At 40.3% G+C, this 12987-nt stretch overlaps 1 protein-coding gene across 1 annotated transcript in view; it reads right to left on the bottom strand.

Annotated features, from left to right (window-relative positions):
- The window catches only part of LOC6584280 (chitin deacetylase 1), a 54081-nt gene that overhangs the window by 35242 nt on the left and 5852 nt on the right, over nt 1-12987 (bottom strand). The window contains exons 2-3 of the mRNA XM_002009900.4: nt 7847-7938; nt 7661-7772 (exon numbers count right to left, since the gene is read on the bottom strand). Coding sequence (XP_002009936.2) covers nt 7661-7772; nt 7847-7938 — 204 coding nt within the window. The remainder of the gene's footprint in view (nt 1-7660; nt 7773-7846; nt 7939-12987) is intronic.

Raw genomic sequence — 12987 nt, forward strand, 5'->3', positions numbered from 1 at the left:
GTTGTTGTTGTTGCTGTTATTGTATTGTGATCGAGTAAACAAATTCGCTTAAAGTCCACAAAACAAAAGGCAGCCCATGCAGATGTGTTTATAAAACAAAGCCAGGCACGAAGCCAACAGGTAAAGCCAGCATTAGTCATGCACTGGGCTGCCAGCGCTGCCACGCCCCTGGGCCAGCTCTTGCCGGCAGAGGCAAAGCGAGAGCTGCTCCTCCTTGAGGATCGAATGTCACATCTAGTCGTAGCTCTGGGCAATCGATATGCCAGTGCTATGGACTCTGCATCAATTGTGTGCATCATAAATTTGGCTAAATTAAAAATAATTATTTATTGTCTCTTGGCCAGAACTTTGGATTTGCCAGCTGCCTTAGCTGTGGCTCTAGCCATGGCTTGAGGCATCGTTTGCCATTTACGTTGCGTTCATCAAGTTTGCTAGCCAGACGGGAAGGGGGGGAGTTAGGTAGGGGTGGCTGGGTACATTGGGTCCATTGACAACATCATCAATCAATTTAAAGTGGACTAATGCCGTTTCGCAATGCCAAATGCAAAACAAACTAATGATGTCAAAAACTTTTTCCACTTTCAGCAATTTGACGAATTTTCGCACAAGCAGCCCCAACCCTAACGAATCGACTGCCCTCTCACTCTCACTCTCACACTCACTCCCCCTATCTCTCTCCCACTCTCTCTCTCTCTCTCTATGTGCATATCAGCCAATTTACATTCAGCACAAACACTGTGAATATTCGTATTCGTATTCGTATTCGTTAAGTATTCAAGCTTCACTTACTAAGCGAAACTCGAGTAACAAACAATTCGATTTAATTACAATAGTTGACTGCGCTGTGCCACGCCCACACCCATGTCCACGTCCACGCCCACTCTTAAGCTGACAACAATATAATCACTGGCTGCATCACAGTTCGTTCTAGAGCTGATAAAAAGGAAATCAAATAAAATGAATGGATGGAAAATCTGTTCCGGCTAACCGACGAATAGATACCCTACTGGAAAGTGAGTGACATTAGCTTAGACTGAGTACAGCTATAGGGATTAGACTGTTAATAAGTATATATTATTTTATATATTATTTATATTCATATATGGTAATTCGTATTATGCTATATGCCATAAATTTTTGACTGAGCCTAAAGTAAATGTGTGACTTAATTAGTGGATATTAATATACCTATATGTATATACGTATATATATAGAGCAAGTAGAGCAGCTGCATATTATTAGCCATAAAAATCTTAACTGATAAACGCAGCATTTTGAAATTAATTTGAAACGAATATTAAGATTAATTTTTATTGTCATTTTTTTAGCTGCTAATTAAATTCAATATCAACAGCTAAATTTTTAATAATATACGTTAATATTTGCTAAATTTGTTCTGCAATCTTTATGGCTCAGTCACACAATTTTTATGACCACAAATGCATATACTATATTATATTTTTATTGTGTTAAATTGTTGCAGCTATGTGTCTGGGATTCGAATTAATGGTTCACTATATACGTCTTAGCTATTATCATTTATTATATATAACTGATTCAATGTTATTGTAGAGCATCAAGAATTTTGAATTTATTTGGTTCGCTGACGATGCAGAGAATATAAAATTTCCTCATATTGCAGAGATAATGTAAAATAAAATAAAGAGTTCTGTTAAGTTTCCAGACTCTGTTCAATGTTATGTTAATTGTCGTCGACTGTTGCAGTAGTATTAGTGTGAGGCTGGGAGCATGTGTTGAGCTGTTGTAAAAATGTTATTCGAGTGAGAGTGAGCGTCCGTCTAAGCATCACTCTGTGTAAGAGAGTGAGAGAGATACAGATAGCTGCTGCCGAATGTAAAGCCGAGTGCTGCTGAGTGAGAGCGAGATGGGTCGTTATCATTATTATCAGTAAACGCAGAGAAATGATGGAAATTGCCATAGAACAGAATATTGAATTGAAGGTGAGTAAATAAAGACATATGTATGTATATGCATGTATATATACTGGATCTGTAGAGTCTCTCCACTGTGTCACACGTTTCATGGCACAGCCGCAATGCCCCGCATAAAGGGCATGCCAAATGCTGACTATCCAATCGTAGCAATTGACCAACGAGCTGCAGCTCATGTTTTTGATTTGACTCTGATTTGGTATTGCTATTTTCTTTCTATTTTTATTTTTATTTTGGTTGGCTTATCTGCAGCATGGGATAACAGCAAATGAATGCAAAAACAACAATAACAATAACAACTGCAAGCGATTGCAACTAGTGCAAAGCAAACAGCATCAATGTTAATAGTCAGAAAATAATAAACACTGTAATACTGTCATATGCCATAAATATGAATGAGTTTAAATTGAGGCCTGAATATTGATGTCTGTGCATGTGTGTGTGTGTGTGTGTGTGTGTGTGTGACATGAGCTGCATATATTAAAGTTTAATTCACACATACGCATGCAGCTAGAGACACGCTTAAGGCGAATCCGTTTCCGTCGGCGCCTTGAAGTATGCCATTTTGGCTTTGGTGTGCAGCTGGTGCCACGCCCACAGTCGAGCAGGCGACAAGTGTATGGGAAACTAATATAAATGCAGCAGCGATGCTATCAATGCTATCAATGCTGGAAAATATGCATTTTGCGGTCACATCATAAATAACAGCAATGCCAAATGAAATGCTTGGCAATTAATTGGCCCGGACGGCACAGTGGGGCAAGCGGGAATTGCTTAGGGTGTGGGCACTCAATTCCATACTGTGCAATCAACATAAATTCACACAAGTACAGACACAGACACACGCACAGATGCAGTTGTAGAGATTCACATATGCGCCGAGCGTCTGCTGTCCAACACCGCTCCCAACAAATAAATGCATACAATTTTATTATTTCAAAAAAGTTATTTGCCAAATTTGCGCATTCGAGCATGTGTGTGTTTGTGTGTGTGTGTGCCTTGGACACAGTTATTCAATAAAATGTAATAAACACTTTTAGTAACTTTGTCTTATGCATTTTGCACTGGCTGCGACAGAGGCAAAGCAAAGCTGAGCTGAGCTGAATTGGGCTGGGCTGGGCGCAGACGTTGCGTATACGTAATGCGGTACAGTTTGGGGCATATTTGTGTAGCTGCTTGGCTGTCTTTGTTGCTACTGCTGCTACTGCTGCTGCTACTGCTGCTGCTACTGCTGTTGTTGTTGTTGTTGTCGTTGCTGTTGTGTAAGCAATATTGAAATGCTGTCATTGAGCGTGCTCACTGAATTATGAAATTGAAAACTATTCAGTGCAAAATTGCTTCGAATTTTACCAGCTCGTGTGAGTTTTCTGCACACAACACTATAGCGAATAAATAAATGTATATATATATATATATATATAATATATATATGTATATATATATAGTATATATATGTGCGTGTGTGTTTTTTTCCCGTCAGTTGCTTGAACGCGCTCTGTCAATCGTTTGGGCCAAGCTGATGGCGGCCAGAGAGACAGTCAACGAGTCAGCTCTAGTCAAATACTCCTTTTGGCCAGTGCCAGTGCCACGGCCACGGCTGGCAGCTGCTTGGCCCAAATGGAATTTGGTAAGCAAATTTTATTGAATTTGAGCCCCCGAAAAGTGGCTTAGATATTTTAATTTGTGTCTGGGCAATAACAAAACAGTGTATCAAATCCAAATAAAATGGAATGAAAATGGAAATCGCATTTATATGCACATTGTATTGCACACGTTCTACGCTGCCTGAGCTCTAGCCAAGCTCTAGCTATGCACACACACACACACACACACATGTCTCTGTGTGTGTGTCTGTGTAATGAAAAGCAGCCACTTTTTGCTTATTTATTTGGGACATTTGCTGTCACAATTTCAAATTCATTTTGGGTCTTGCAATGCGTCGTAAGCAATTCGTCAGCTGAGACTTTTGACAAGGGCGTGGCGGGAGGGCGGTGAGCAAACAGAGCAGAGGAGCCGGGGAGTATGCAGAGTAGGGAAAACTGGAGACCAGAGACTGAAGCGTGCGGCCAGGGGCTGCGGTGCGCTGGGTTGAGCGCTTTAGGTTTTTGCTGCTGCTGCTGCTGCTTAGTTTAGAGCTCATAATCCCCGGGTTGGCTTACGTAGCTGGCAGCTGGTTTGCAAATTAAAGTGCTAGACGATTAGAGACAATCAGTCAGATCTGCCATGAGCTTGGCTTGAAAGAGTCGCACGCCATTTACGCCATAATTGGAAACAGGTTACACAATGATCTTTGAATGAATGGAATCAAATGGAGAATTCTAGGAATTCTACTAGCTATTTGAGCCAAGAGATTACTGCTGGCAGTACAAGAAAGACTTCAAAGAGCGCAATGGCTACATCATTAATTGAGTTACTTCCGTAACGGTTTGCATATGTGGCAACTTTTGATATGTGAGCCAAAAGAAGAATGTGGCTCAAGAAGTCCAAAATATTATTCCTCAAAGTCTTTCATTAAGCTCAAGGAAAGTTAACTTATGTATCTCTCTCACAATCTCTGTGTCTCTGTCTCTTTCTCTCTCTCTCTTTCTCTCTTTCTCTTTCTCTCTCTCTTTCTCTCTTTCTATCCCTCTCGCTCTCTCTCTCTTTCTCTCTGTCTGTCTATTTTTGTCTTTCTCTCACTATGTCACTCTCCCTCACTATCACACTTTCTTTGTCTTCCTTTGTAACTGTATCTGTCTTTGTCTCTATCCCTGACTGTGTCTTTCACTCTCTCTTTTTCTCTCTCTTGATCTCACTATCTCTCTCTCTTTTGCTGTCTAATTCTCTATCTCGCTCTCTCTCTGCTTCTACCTGCTTCTCTTTGCCTCTCTCTCTATCTTTCTACATCTCTCCGTCTCACTCTCTGCCTCTCTTCAGCTAGCTGTCATGCATTATCTCTTCCATTGGGTCTATTCACCAATTAACTGCAGCGTAAACGACTAACGAACTGGGCCAACAATCGTTCCAGCCAAATACTAAAATTGATGAAAAAGTAGACGATGCAGCAGAAGAAGATGAAGGAGGCATAGCGAGTAATCATATATTATAGTTTACAAACGTTATATTAGTACATATATGCCACGCTCGCTCACTCACTCACTCACTCAGTCACTCTCACTCTCTCTCTCTCTCTCTCTCTCTCTCTCTCTGTCTCTCTCTTTCGGATAGTCGCACGGTGTGCGTGTGTCTGGCGTCAGCAAAAAGCGCACAGAGCTTTGACCTAATCTCTGCTGCAATATTTTTCCTCGTGCCTTGCTAGACTTTGGCTTAAGCATTGCGGCTTTCAGGGAGGGCGGAGAGGAGGAGGCTAAGGCCGAGAGCTAACTCCATGCGTGCGTGTGTGTGTGCGTGTGTGTGTGCGTGTGTGTGTGTGTGTCATTTATGTTATTACTTTTCTACTCCAACATATACACACACACACACACACTCGCTGTCGCCGTCACAGTCAGAGCAAAGAGCTATTTATATGAGACAACATTCCAGTTGGTATTACGCAAATCCCAAATGCTTTAGCTGTCGTAGCTTTCTTCCAAGCGGTTTCCTTCCGACAACGATGGCTAACTGCGACGACGGCGAAGTCAACGTCAACAGCGGCAGCAGCAGCAGCAGCAGCACCGGCGTTGCTGACTAGTGCAAAAGTGCGTGCTTGCATTTGAGCGATATGTCACTGTGTGTGTGTGCGCGTGAGGTAGAGCGAAATAGACAGCGAAATAGACAGAGAGAGGGACAGAGAGTCAGTGTGTGCGAGTGTGTGTGCGTGTGTGAGAGAGAAAGAGAGAGAGAGAGAGACAGTGTATTATTCACTACTTTTGACCAAATTTGAAACTTATCTCTTTTTGATGTACTAATTGAAAAATGTAAACTGCTCGTATATTGATGCTGGTATAATTTATAACATTTTGAAAATATATATATTTATAAGACATATATTGTTTCCATTGTATATTTGAACTGATTTGCATTGAATTCTTTTATTATGAATTGTTTTTCTAGTGTACTACATAGAGGCTATACATTGGCAAATCAGGGTATAATGGTTTCAGGCTCAGGAGACCTCATAGAGTATATGTATTCCTGATAGGCTCGATAAGCTAAGTCTATATGGCCATGCCTGTTTGTCTGCCCGGAGGTCCCGCCCCCCTTTTATAAGAATACAGCAATATCACAAGTAACAAATGTAAGAAACTTCAAATTTTAAATAGATCCTTCTGTATAGCGTAATACTAATAATTTAATTTTCGTTAGCTCAGCTTTCTTTTGTCTTATCGATCAAATTCAATAATTTTACTGCACTTACGTATAATGAATACAGAGAATGTTTATTTTGTATTTGTGTGTGCATAAAAGTAGAATAATTTGATTGGATTGTGGGGTGTCTCCTAGTCGGGCATGGTCTTACAGTGTTTTTCTTGCAGTGTTTGTCGTAAAGCACATGCATTGTCTTTCGCCTGTAGGTTAGGTCGCCCAGCTCACGCACACACATGATTATATATATCATATACGTATATATATATATATGACTGTTGGCTAAATCTGTGCTGTAAGCTCTTCTGTCTCGCACACACACACACACACACACACACATCTGCTGTGGCAGTTGGTTATTCTTAAACGGTCGCGTTTGTGCTCCTTTTGAAGCGCCCTCGATGCTTGGGTGCAGCAGGCCAGGCACTTGGCATTTATCATGCGAACGAACTGTGAGCCAGACTCTTTGTCTGTCTGTCTGTCTGTCTGCCTCTCTCCCTCTCTCTCTCTCTCTCTCTCTCTCTGTCTGTCTGTCTATCTGTTTGGCCAAGATGGCAGCGTTCACCTTTGTCGGCCATCGCATGCATTGTCATCGAGTCTGCGATCTTTTGGTAAATGTTTCATTTTCTGCCATTGGGCCATAAATGAATTATGCGACATTTACACAAAATTGTTTCCTAATGCACAACACATCCGCTGCTCGAATGCCTTGCATTCCATACTCCCTCTCTCTCTCTCTCTCTGGCTCACTCACTCTATCTCCCTCTCGCTCTTTGGTAAGCCTGTCACATTCAGTAGCTTATCCCAAATGGCTTCACATGCGGCTGCTGCTGCTGCTGCTGCTGCTGCTTTTCCTTGGTATTCCTAATAGAATGCCCAATTCTATTTTGAGCTTCTAATAAATTTGCTGCTGCTGCTGCTGCTGCTGCAGTTTTAGCCATGTCATTTTTTTCATTCTCTCTCGTTTTTGGGCTCCGAGTGCTTTGTGTCTGGGCCTGTGAGTCGAAGTTCGGCTTTTATTTAAGTTAACAACTTTGGTTTTGCAAACTTCAAATCGTTTAACAAACCGCTTGGCATTTGCCACAAAACCTGCACACACACACACACACACACTGACACACACTCGGTCTCCCTCTGCTGCCATCTCTGTCTGGCACACGCATATGCTGCACTGAGTGCACTTACAACTTTCTGGCTCGCCTGATTTACGGCGCACTTTCAATTGTTTCCTTAGCTAAAAACATTCCCCTGGCCATTTGTAGACAGCATGAGGACTGCCAAACATTCGACACTGAAACTGTCTATCCATCTGCCTCTCTCTCTATCTAGCTCCCTCTCTCTCTCTCTCTCTCTCTCTCTCAGTCTGTCATCTGTCCTTTGTTAATCGGAGTCTGGGCCAGCTTGAATATAGCTTCATCACTTACTTGTGGGCAGCGGGCCGCACTTGGCCTCGTCCTTAAATGTGCAGAACTTTTGCAGATCGTCAAAGTAGAGGCCCGAGGGGCAGCGATTCAAGTAGGGAAAGCCATCGACGCACTGCCATGCAATGAAACGAGTCAAGTTTAAGATCTGGAATCTGGCGAGATTTGGCTAAACTCAGCCTAGTTTACCTGGTAGAAACGACGGCAGGTCACCGGATCCGCATAATTTCCATTGGCGATGTGCGAGGGGCACTGGAACTCCTCCTTGTCCTTGTTTTGAGCTGCAATTAAGTAAACTCTTTGTTATCAACAGACTCAACAATCACAGCGAACTTCGGCTTAAACAATTTTCCAACTTTTTCAATCGAAAGCCTCAGTTGCTTAACAGATTACAGCTTAGATAAATACTTCAAATTGCATTTGATTGGGCTTAATACAAAGTTAAGTTTGCTGAATAATCCCACAATGAAGAAAATAAAATCGATTAAAATACATTGATTGAAATAATTGCTTAAAATGTGACAACATCTTAGCTAAAGCTGTCTGTGGTTGCATTTGCTTGCCTTGCCGATTATTTTAATATAAACTTATTGGTAAATTAATTGGGTAATGCAAAAAAAAAAAAAATAAATAAATAAATAAATAAATAAATATAAATAAAAATAAAAATAAAAATAAAAAGAAAATAAATAAAGGATTTTTCTGGTTGCTTTGTTATTTTAATTTAAATATTACTTAAAGATTTGCTTTGTTGACCGCAATATAGGCAGGAATTACATGTATACACATATACATATATATAGAATAGAATCCGGCTATGACGACTCTGCTCATAGCGTCCGTACGGTTATTGCGATGGAAATTCTGGTCTCTTAAACCGCCGGGACCGCCGTTATAACCGGAAGACGCTGTAACCGTGTTAGTTTGCTCATATAAGTGTGTCTGGGCTCCAGAATTTTCGTCGCAATAACCGTACGGACGCTATAAGCGGAGTCCTTATAGCCGGATTCTACTGTATATGGTTATAGCTTCCTCCGGGTATACCTTGAGCGTCGCTATAGTCGGATTCTTTTATACAGAGCTGTTCATATTTGACGAACCCAAGTTTTTTTTTCTTAATGAAAAAAAAAAAAAAAAAAAAATAATAATAATAATAATAATGAAAATAAAAAATATATATATATATATATATATATATATTTTTTTTTTTTGTATGCTGACGATAATAATAATTTATTTGGTTCAAATAGATTTGTTAACATCATTTTTTGAAAATCATATCTCTCAAATGGAAGCCTGGAGCCTGTACGGCGTATAATGCCCGTCTCTGTCAGAAGATATAGGGCTGTATAGGTATACCTCATATAATATGCTCAAATGAACCAGTTCGGTTCAGTCCAGATTGCTCTTCTCTCGCATATTCCAGCTGGCTAATTGGCTCAATGGCCTTAGCGCAGTTAAAGAGCTAGAGCTGCATTTAAATGAGGCCCTATTAATTGTCAAATGCTAACGTGAATGGAAACAGCAAACAGTCCGAATGGAACAACAATAAATGATAATCGTTTATTGTATAATTATGTGAGTTGTTTTTGTTGTTGTTGTTGTCGTTATTGTGTTTGGTTTGCCAACTTTTTGTTTGTTTGGCAATTATTTTCAATACTTTTTTGCATGCGAAAATCGGAATCAATGCTTCAAAAGCCGTTTGACGTTTTGACATTTTACGAAAAAACAAAAATAATAATAATAATAATAATAAATAAAAAATAAAAAAACAGTAATCAAAACCGCAAAAGAGACACAAAGAGGAAGCGCGAAAAGTAGAGGGAGTGGAAGCTATTTAAATAATAGCATAAAAAGAATTGCAACAATGGCAAAAAGCGTTTTAAATAAATAAATATGCGATACATAAATTATAATTAAATGGCGGCATTCATTTGATTAACTTAAACTGCATGGAATTAAACAACAGCCGCAGCCTAACCCCAACATGCCCCACTCACAAAAAGAGGGGGCGTGGAATCGTGGAGTGCTGCATGTAATGAAAATAAATTTGCTAACAGCATTAGATTAATGCAATGTGCCTAAATAGTAACAACAACAACAACAACAAAAGAGAGAGAGAGAGAGAGTGTGTATGTGCGTGTGTGTGTGTGCATCATCATCCTGTCTCGGCGATTATTAATAAAGCCCATCTATTTAGGACTTATACTAATTAAATGCGCGCGATATTTTTGAGCTTTGTTGCGTATACGCCGGGTGCGCCCGATTATAATTATAATTAGCAGCATTATGGCTTTTGTTGCAAATGCATTGTCCGGCGAGCGTGATATTCGATTAATGGCAAACGGCTGCCCTGGCAATGGCCAATTATTTGTTAGCCAAGCGCCGCGCCGCACCGCTCGATTTATGCAATTGACGTGCATAATCCCAGAGCCGCTGCGCCTACAAGTATGCAAAGATTGTGGCTCGATGAGCGATTAGCGATTAGCGTGCCCAGCCGCTCCCGCTCCCGCTCTCTCACTCTTCCTCTCTCTCTTGCTCTGTGTGCGTGTGTGTGTGCTAGCCCTTTGTGTAAATTATAAATTAGGCTCCTTTGATGCGCTAATGAGCGAGCAGTGTATGTGAAATGCGCCGGCATAGGGTATGGGAGTCCTGCCGTGCAGAGCCGTCCTGCCGTGAACTGCAGTAACCTGCATATCCTTAGCCGCTTCACGCTGGCTTCGATTATGAATTCATTTCGCATATATTTTATTTCTTTGTTTGCCAGGCATACAAAATTTGTTGCTGCTGCTGCTATTGATTCTTGATATATTTTTTAATACCCTGAACCCATTGAAAATGGGAAATCAGGGTATAATGGTTTTGTGAAAAGTATGTCACGGGCAGAAGGAATCATCGCGGACCCCATAAAGTATATATATTCTTGATCAGCACGACGAGCTTAATCGATATAGCCCTGTCCGTCTGTCCGTCCGTCCGTATGATTGCGTCAATCTCAGAAGTTATAAGAGCTAGAGAGCTGAAATTTGGCATGCATACTCGTATATACCATAGGCAGTACAAGTGCATCATATTTTTTCGATAACTCGTTTACTTTTTGATCGAGAATTATCGAAAAATGTATTTTGTTTTTTCAGCCTAATTTGAACACTTTTAGACCTAGAAACGTCAGATTTACCACGTATATGCAGTTGATCAGTACGAAGATTTTGTAAGTTACAGATTTTTGATACCACGCCCCTTCTCCCCAATTTGTAAAAAACGCATTTCAGGTACTAGAGACTGAAAACGTACACACACTCTAATCATATGACCACGCTCTGAAAGTTTCATAGAGGTAGTCCATCAACAAAAGAAACTATTCATAATATTGCCCACACTGCAGCGCAGCCCAAGCGCAGTCAGCAGAGCGCGTAATTATACGCGCGAGTGTATGCATGTGTGCATAAAAGAAGTGCAGAATGAGTAGAGTATCAGCTTGGAGGGTTCAGGGTATCTACTTGTCGAGCAGTCTCGACTAGACCCTTCTTACTTGTTTTTTGTTTATTTGCATGCAGCCAAATGCTACAGCCGCAGCAACGGCCTCGCGCTCCAGCGCCCATTCGAATGCATTCGTTATTGATTTTGTATGAATTTCGTTATAAGCACAAACAAAACATAAAAGGCATACAAAATAAATAAATTGAAACACTGAATATATTATTTACGTAAATAAAACACAAATATATGCAATATGTATGTATATATGTGTGTTAAATGCTTCACAATTGCGAGTGCGAGAGAAAAAAGTCAGAAATAAAGAAACGCAAAGAAATCTAAAATATTATAAAACAATTTGGCAAACGAAACTATCAAGAATGCTCTAGGAAATTCACCGAATCCGGATATTCCCATAAGGAATAGCCCTCCTATATGCATACATAGAAAATACAAAACACATGCACGCATATCCCACACATAAACACAGTTGGGAATTTTGGGCGTAGGGCGGGCGCAGGGGAAGGCGTGACAAACATCTTTGTGTGCATTACATAGATCTATACAGCAAGTCTGAAATCTCTAGCTTAAAGAGTATTCAAATTGGCTTAAAAAGCGAAGACAAATAATCGAATATTATCGAAAACAAGTAAATGAAATGAGTTATCGGATAAAGAAAATAAACTCTTATTGTGTTTGGTTTAGACGGATATTTATGTAAAATTTCAAGACTCTAGTTTTTGTGGATTACGAGATCTTGGTGTCCATTCGGAAGGACGGACATATAGACAGACAAACATAGCTCTGCTTGTGGTGCTTTATGGGATATGCCATGCATCCTTATGCCTGCTACACACATTTCCTACAATTTCAATAGGTTTAATCAAAAATATCTTCAGTGTAGCTGACTACTCTGGAAGGTCACATGAACATGAGCTTAAAACTGTTGAAGATCTTCATTTCGATCGTTTGTGTTCATTGTTTCAGCAAGCGGAAACTTCATGAATATACTCAATGTTCGCTTTGTGAACAGAGCATAAACACCTGACCAGAAGAACGAAACACATTTCCATATAATTATGATAGCTAATTAATATTTATTAACCAGCTCATGGGCGTCGCTGTTGCCGCCGGCAAAGGAGCTCAAGACGATTGCATAATACAAAATACAAAGAAACATGAGACAAAGTGGAAGATAAGAAATGGAATTTTTGGTTTTATGACTTTGAAATTATATAATATAAAGATGCATATTTGTTGATCGGGACAGAGCTTGCACAACCAAAAGATACTCTTTATTTTTCTTTCATTGCGAGCTCTTTGTTATCTTCTATCGCCCCAAGCTTTGCCCCTGTCACTGGCCGTGTTCATTGGCCATGCAGCATGCGGCAGAGGTTGCTTGCCCGCTGACGACAACAGCACGGAAATTATTGTAAATTTATTAAAAAAGGCATAAGGCCAATTACGCCGGACTCTTTTTACCTTTAATTAAGAAATTGCCAATGCGAAAAATAATAATTAAAAATAAGCCCGCACCAGAAGCGTCCAAAGGATCGCCGACCCCGCGCTGCCTTCTACTTGTTAGTTGAGGCGAATTATAAAGAAAAATACGAGCTGAGTGCACGCGCATTAGTCGGCTGGCAAATACCCTGTAAGGGAGGAAAGGCATGCTAGCCGGGCAGATAATTTGATGAAAATAGAATCTCCCTATAAATATTTCCCTTTTATATACATATTTTGAGAACGTTAACTCTGCTTTGGATAGTTCGGGGCGCTGAAGCCCGATGAGAAATAGACGTGTTATAAATCAGGGACCGTAACAATTATAACTTGTATAGCAAAAAATTAAAAAA

Source organism: Drosophila mojavensis, unplaced genomic scaffold, assembly GCF_018153725.1.
Source record: "Drosophila mojavensis isolate 15081-1352.22 unplaced genomic scaffold, ASM1815372v1 contig_136, whole genome shotgun sequence".
In the NCBI taxonomy this organism is placed as follows: Eukaryota; Metazoa; Arthropoda; class Insecta; order Diptera; family Drosophilidae; genus Drosophila; species Drosophila mojavensis.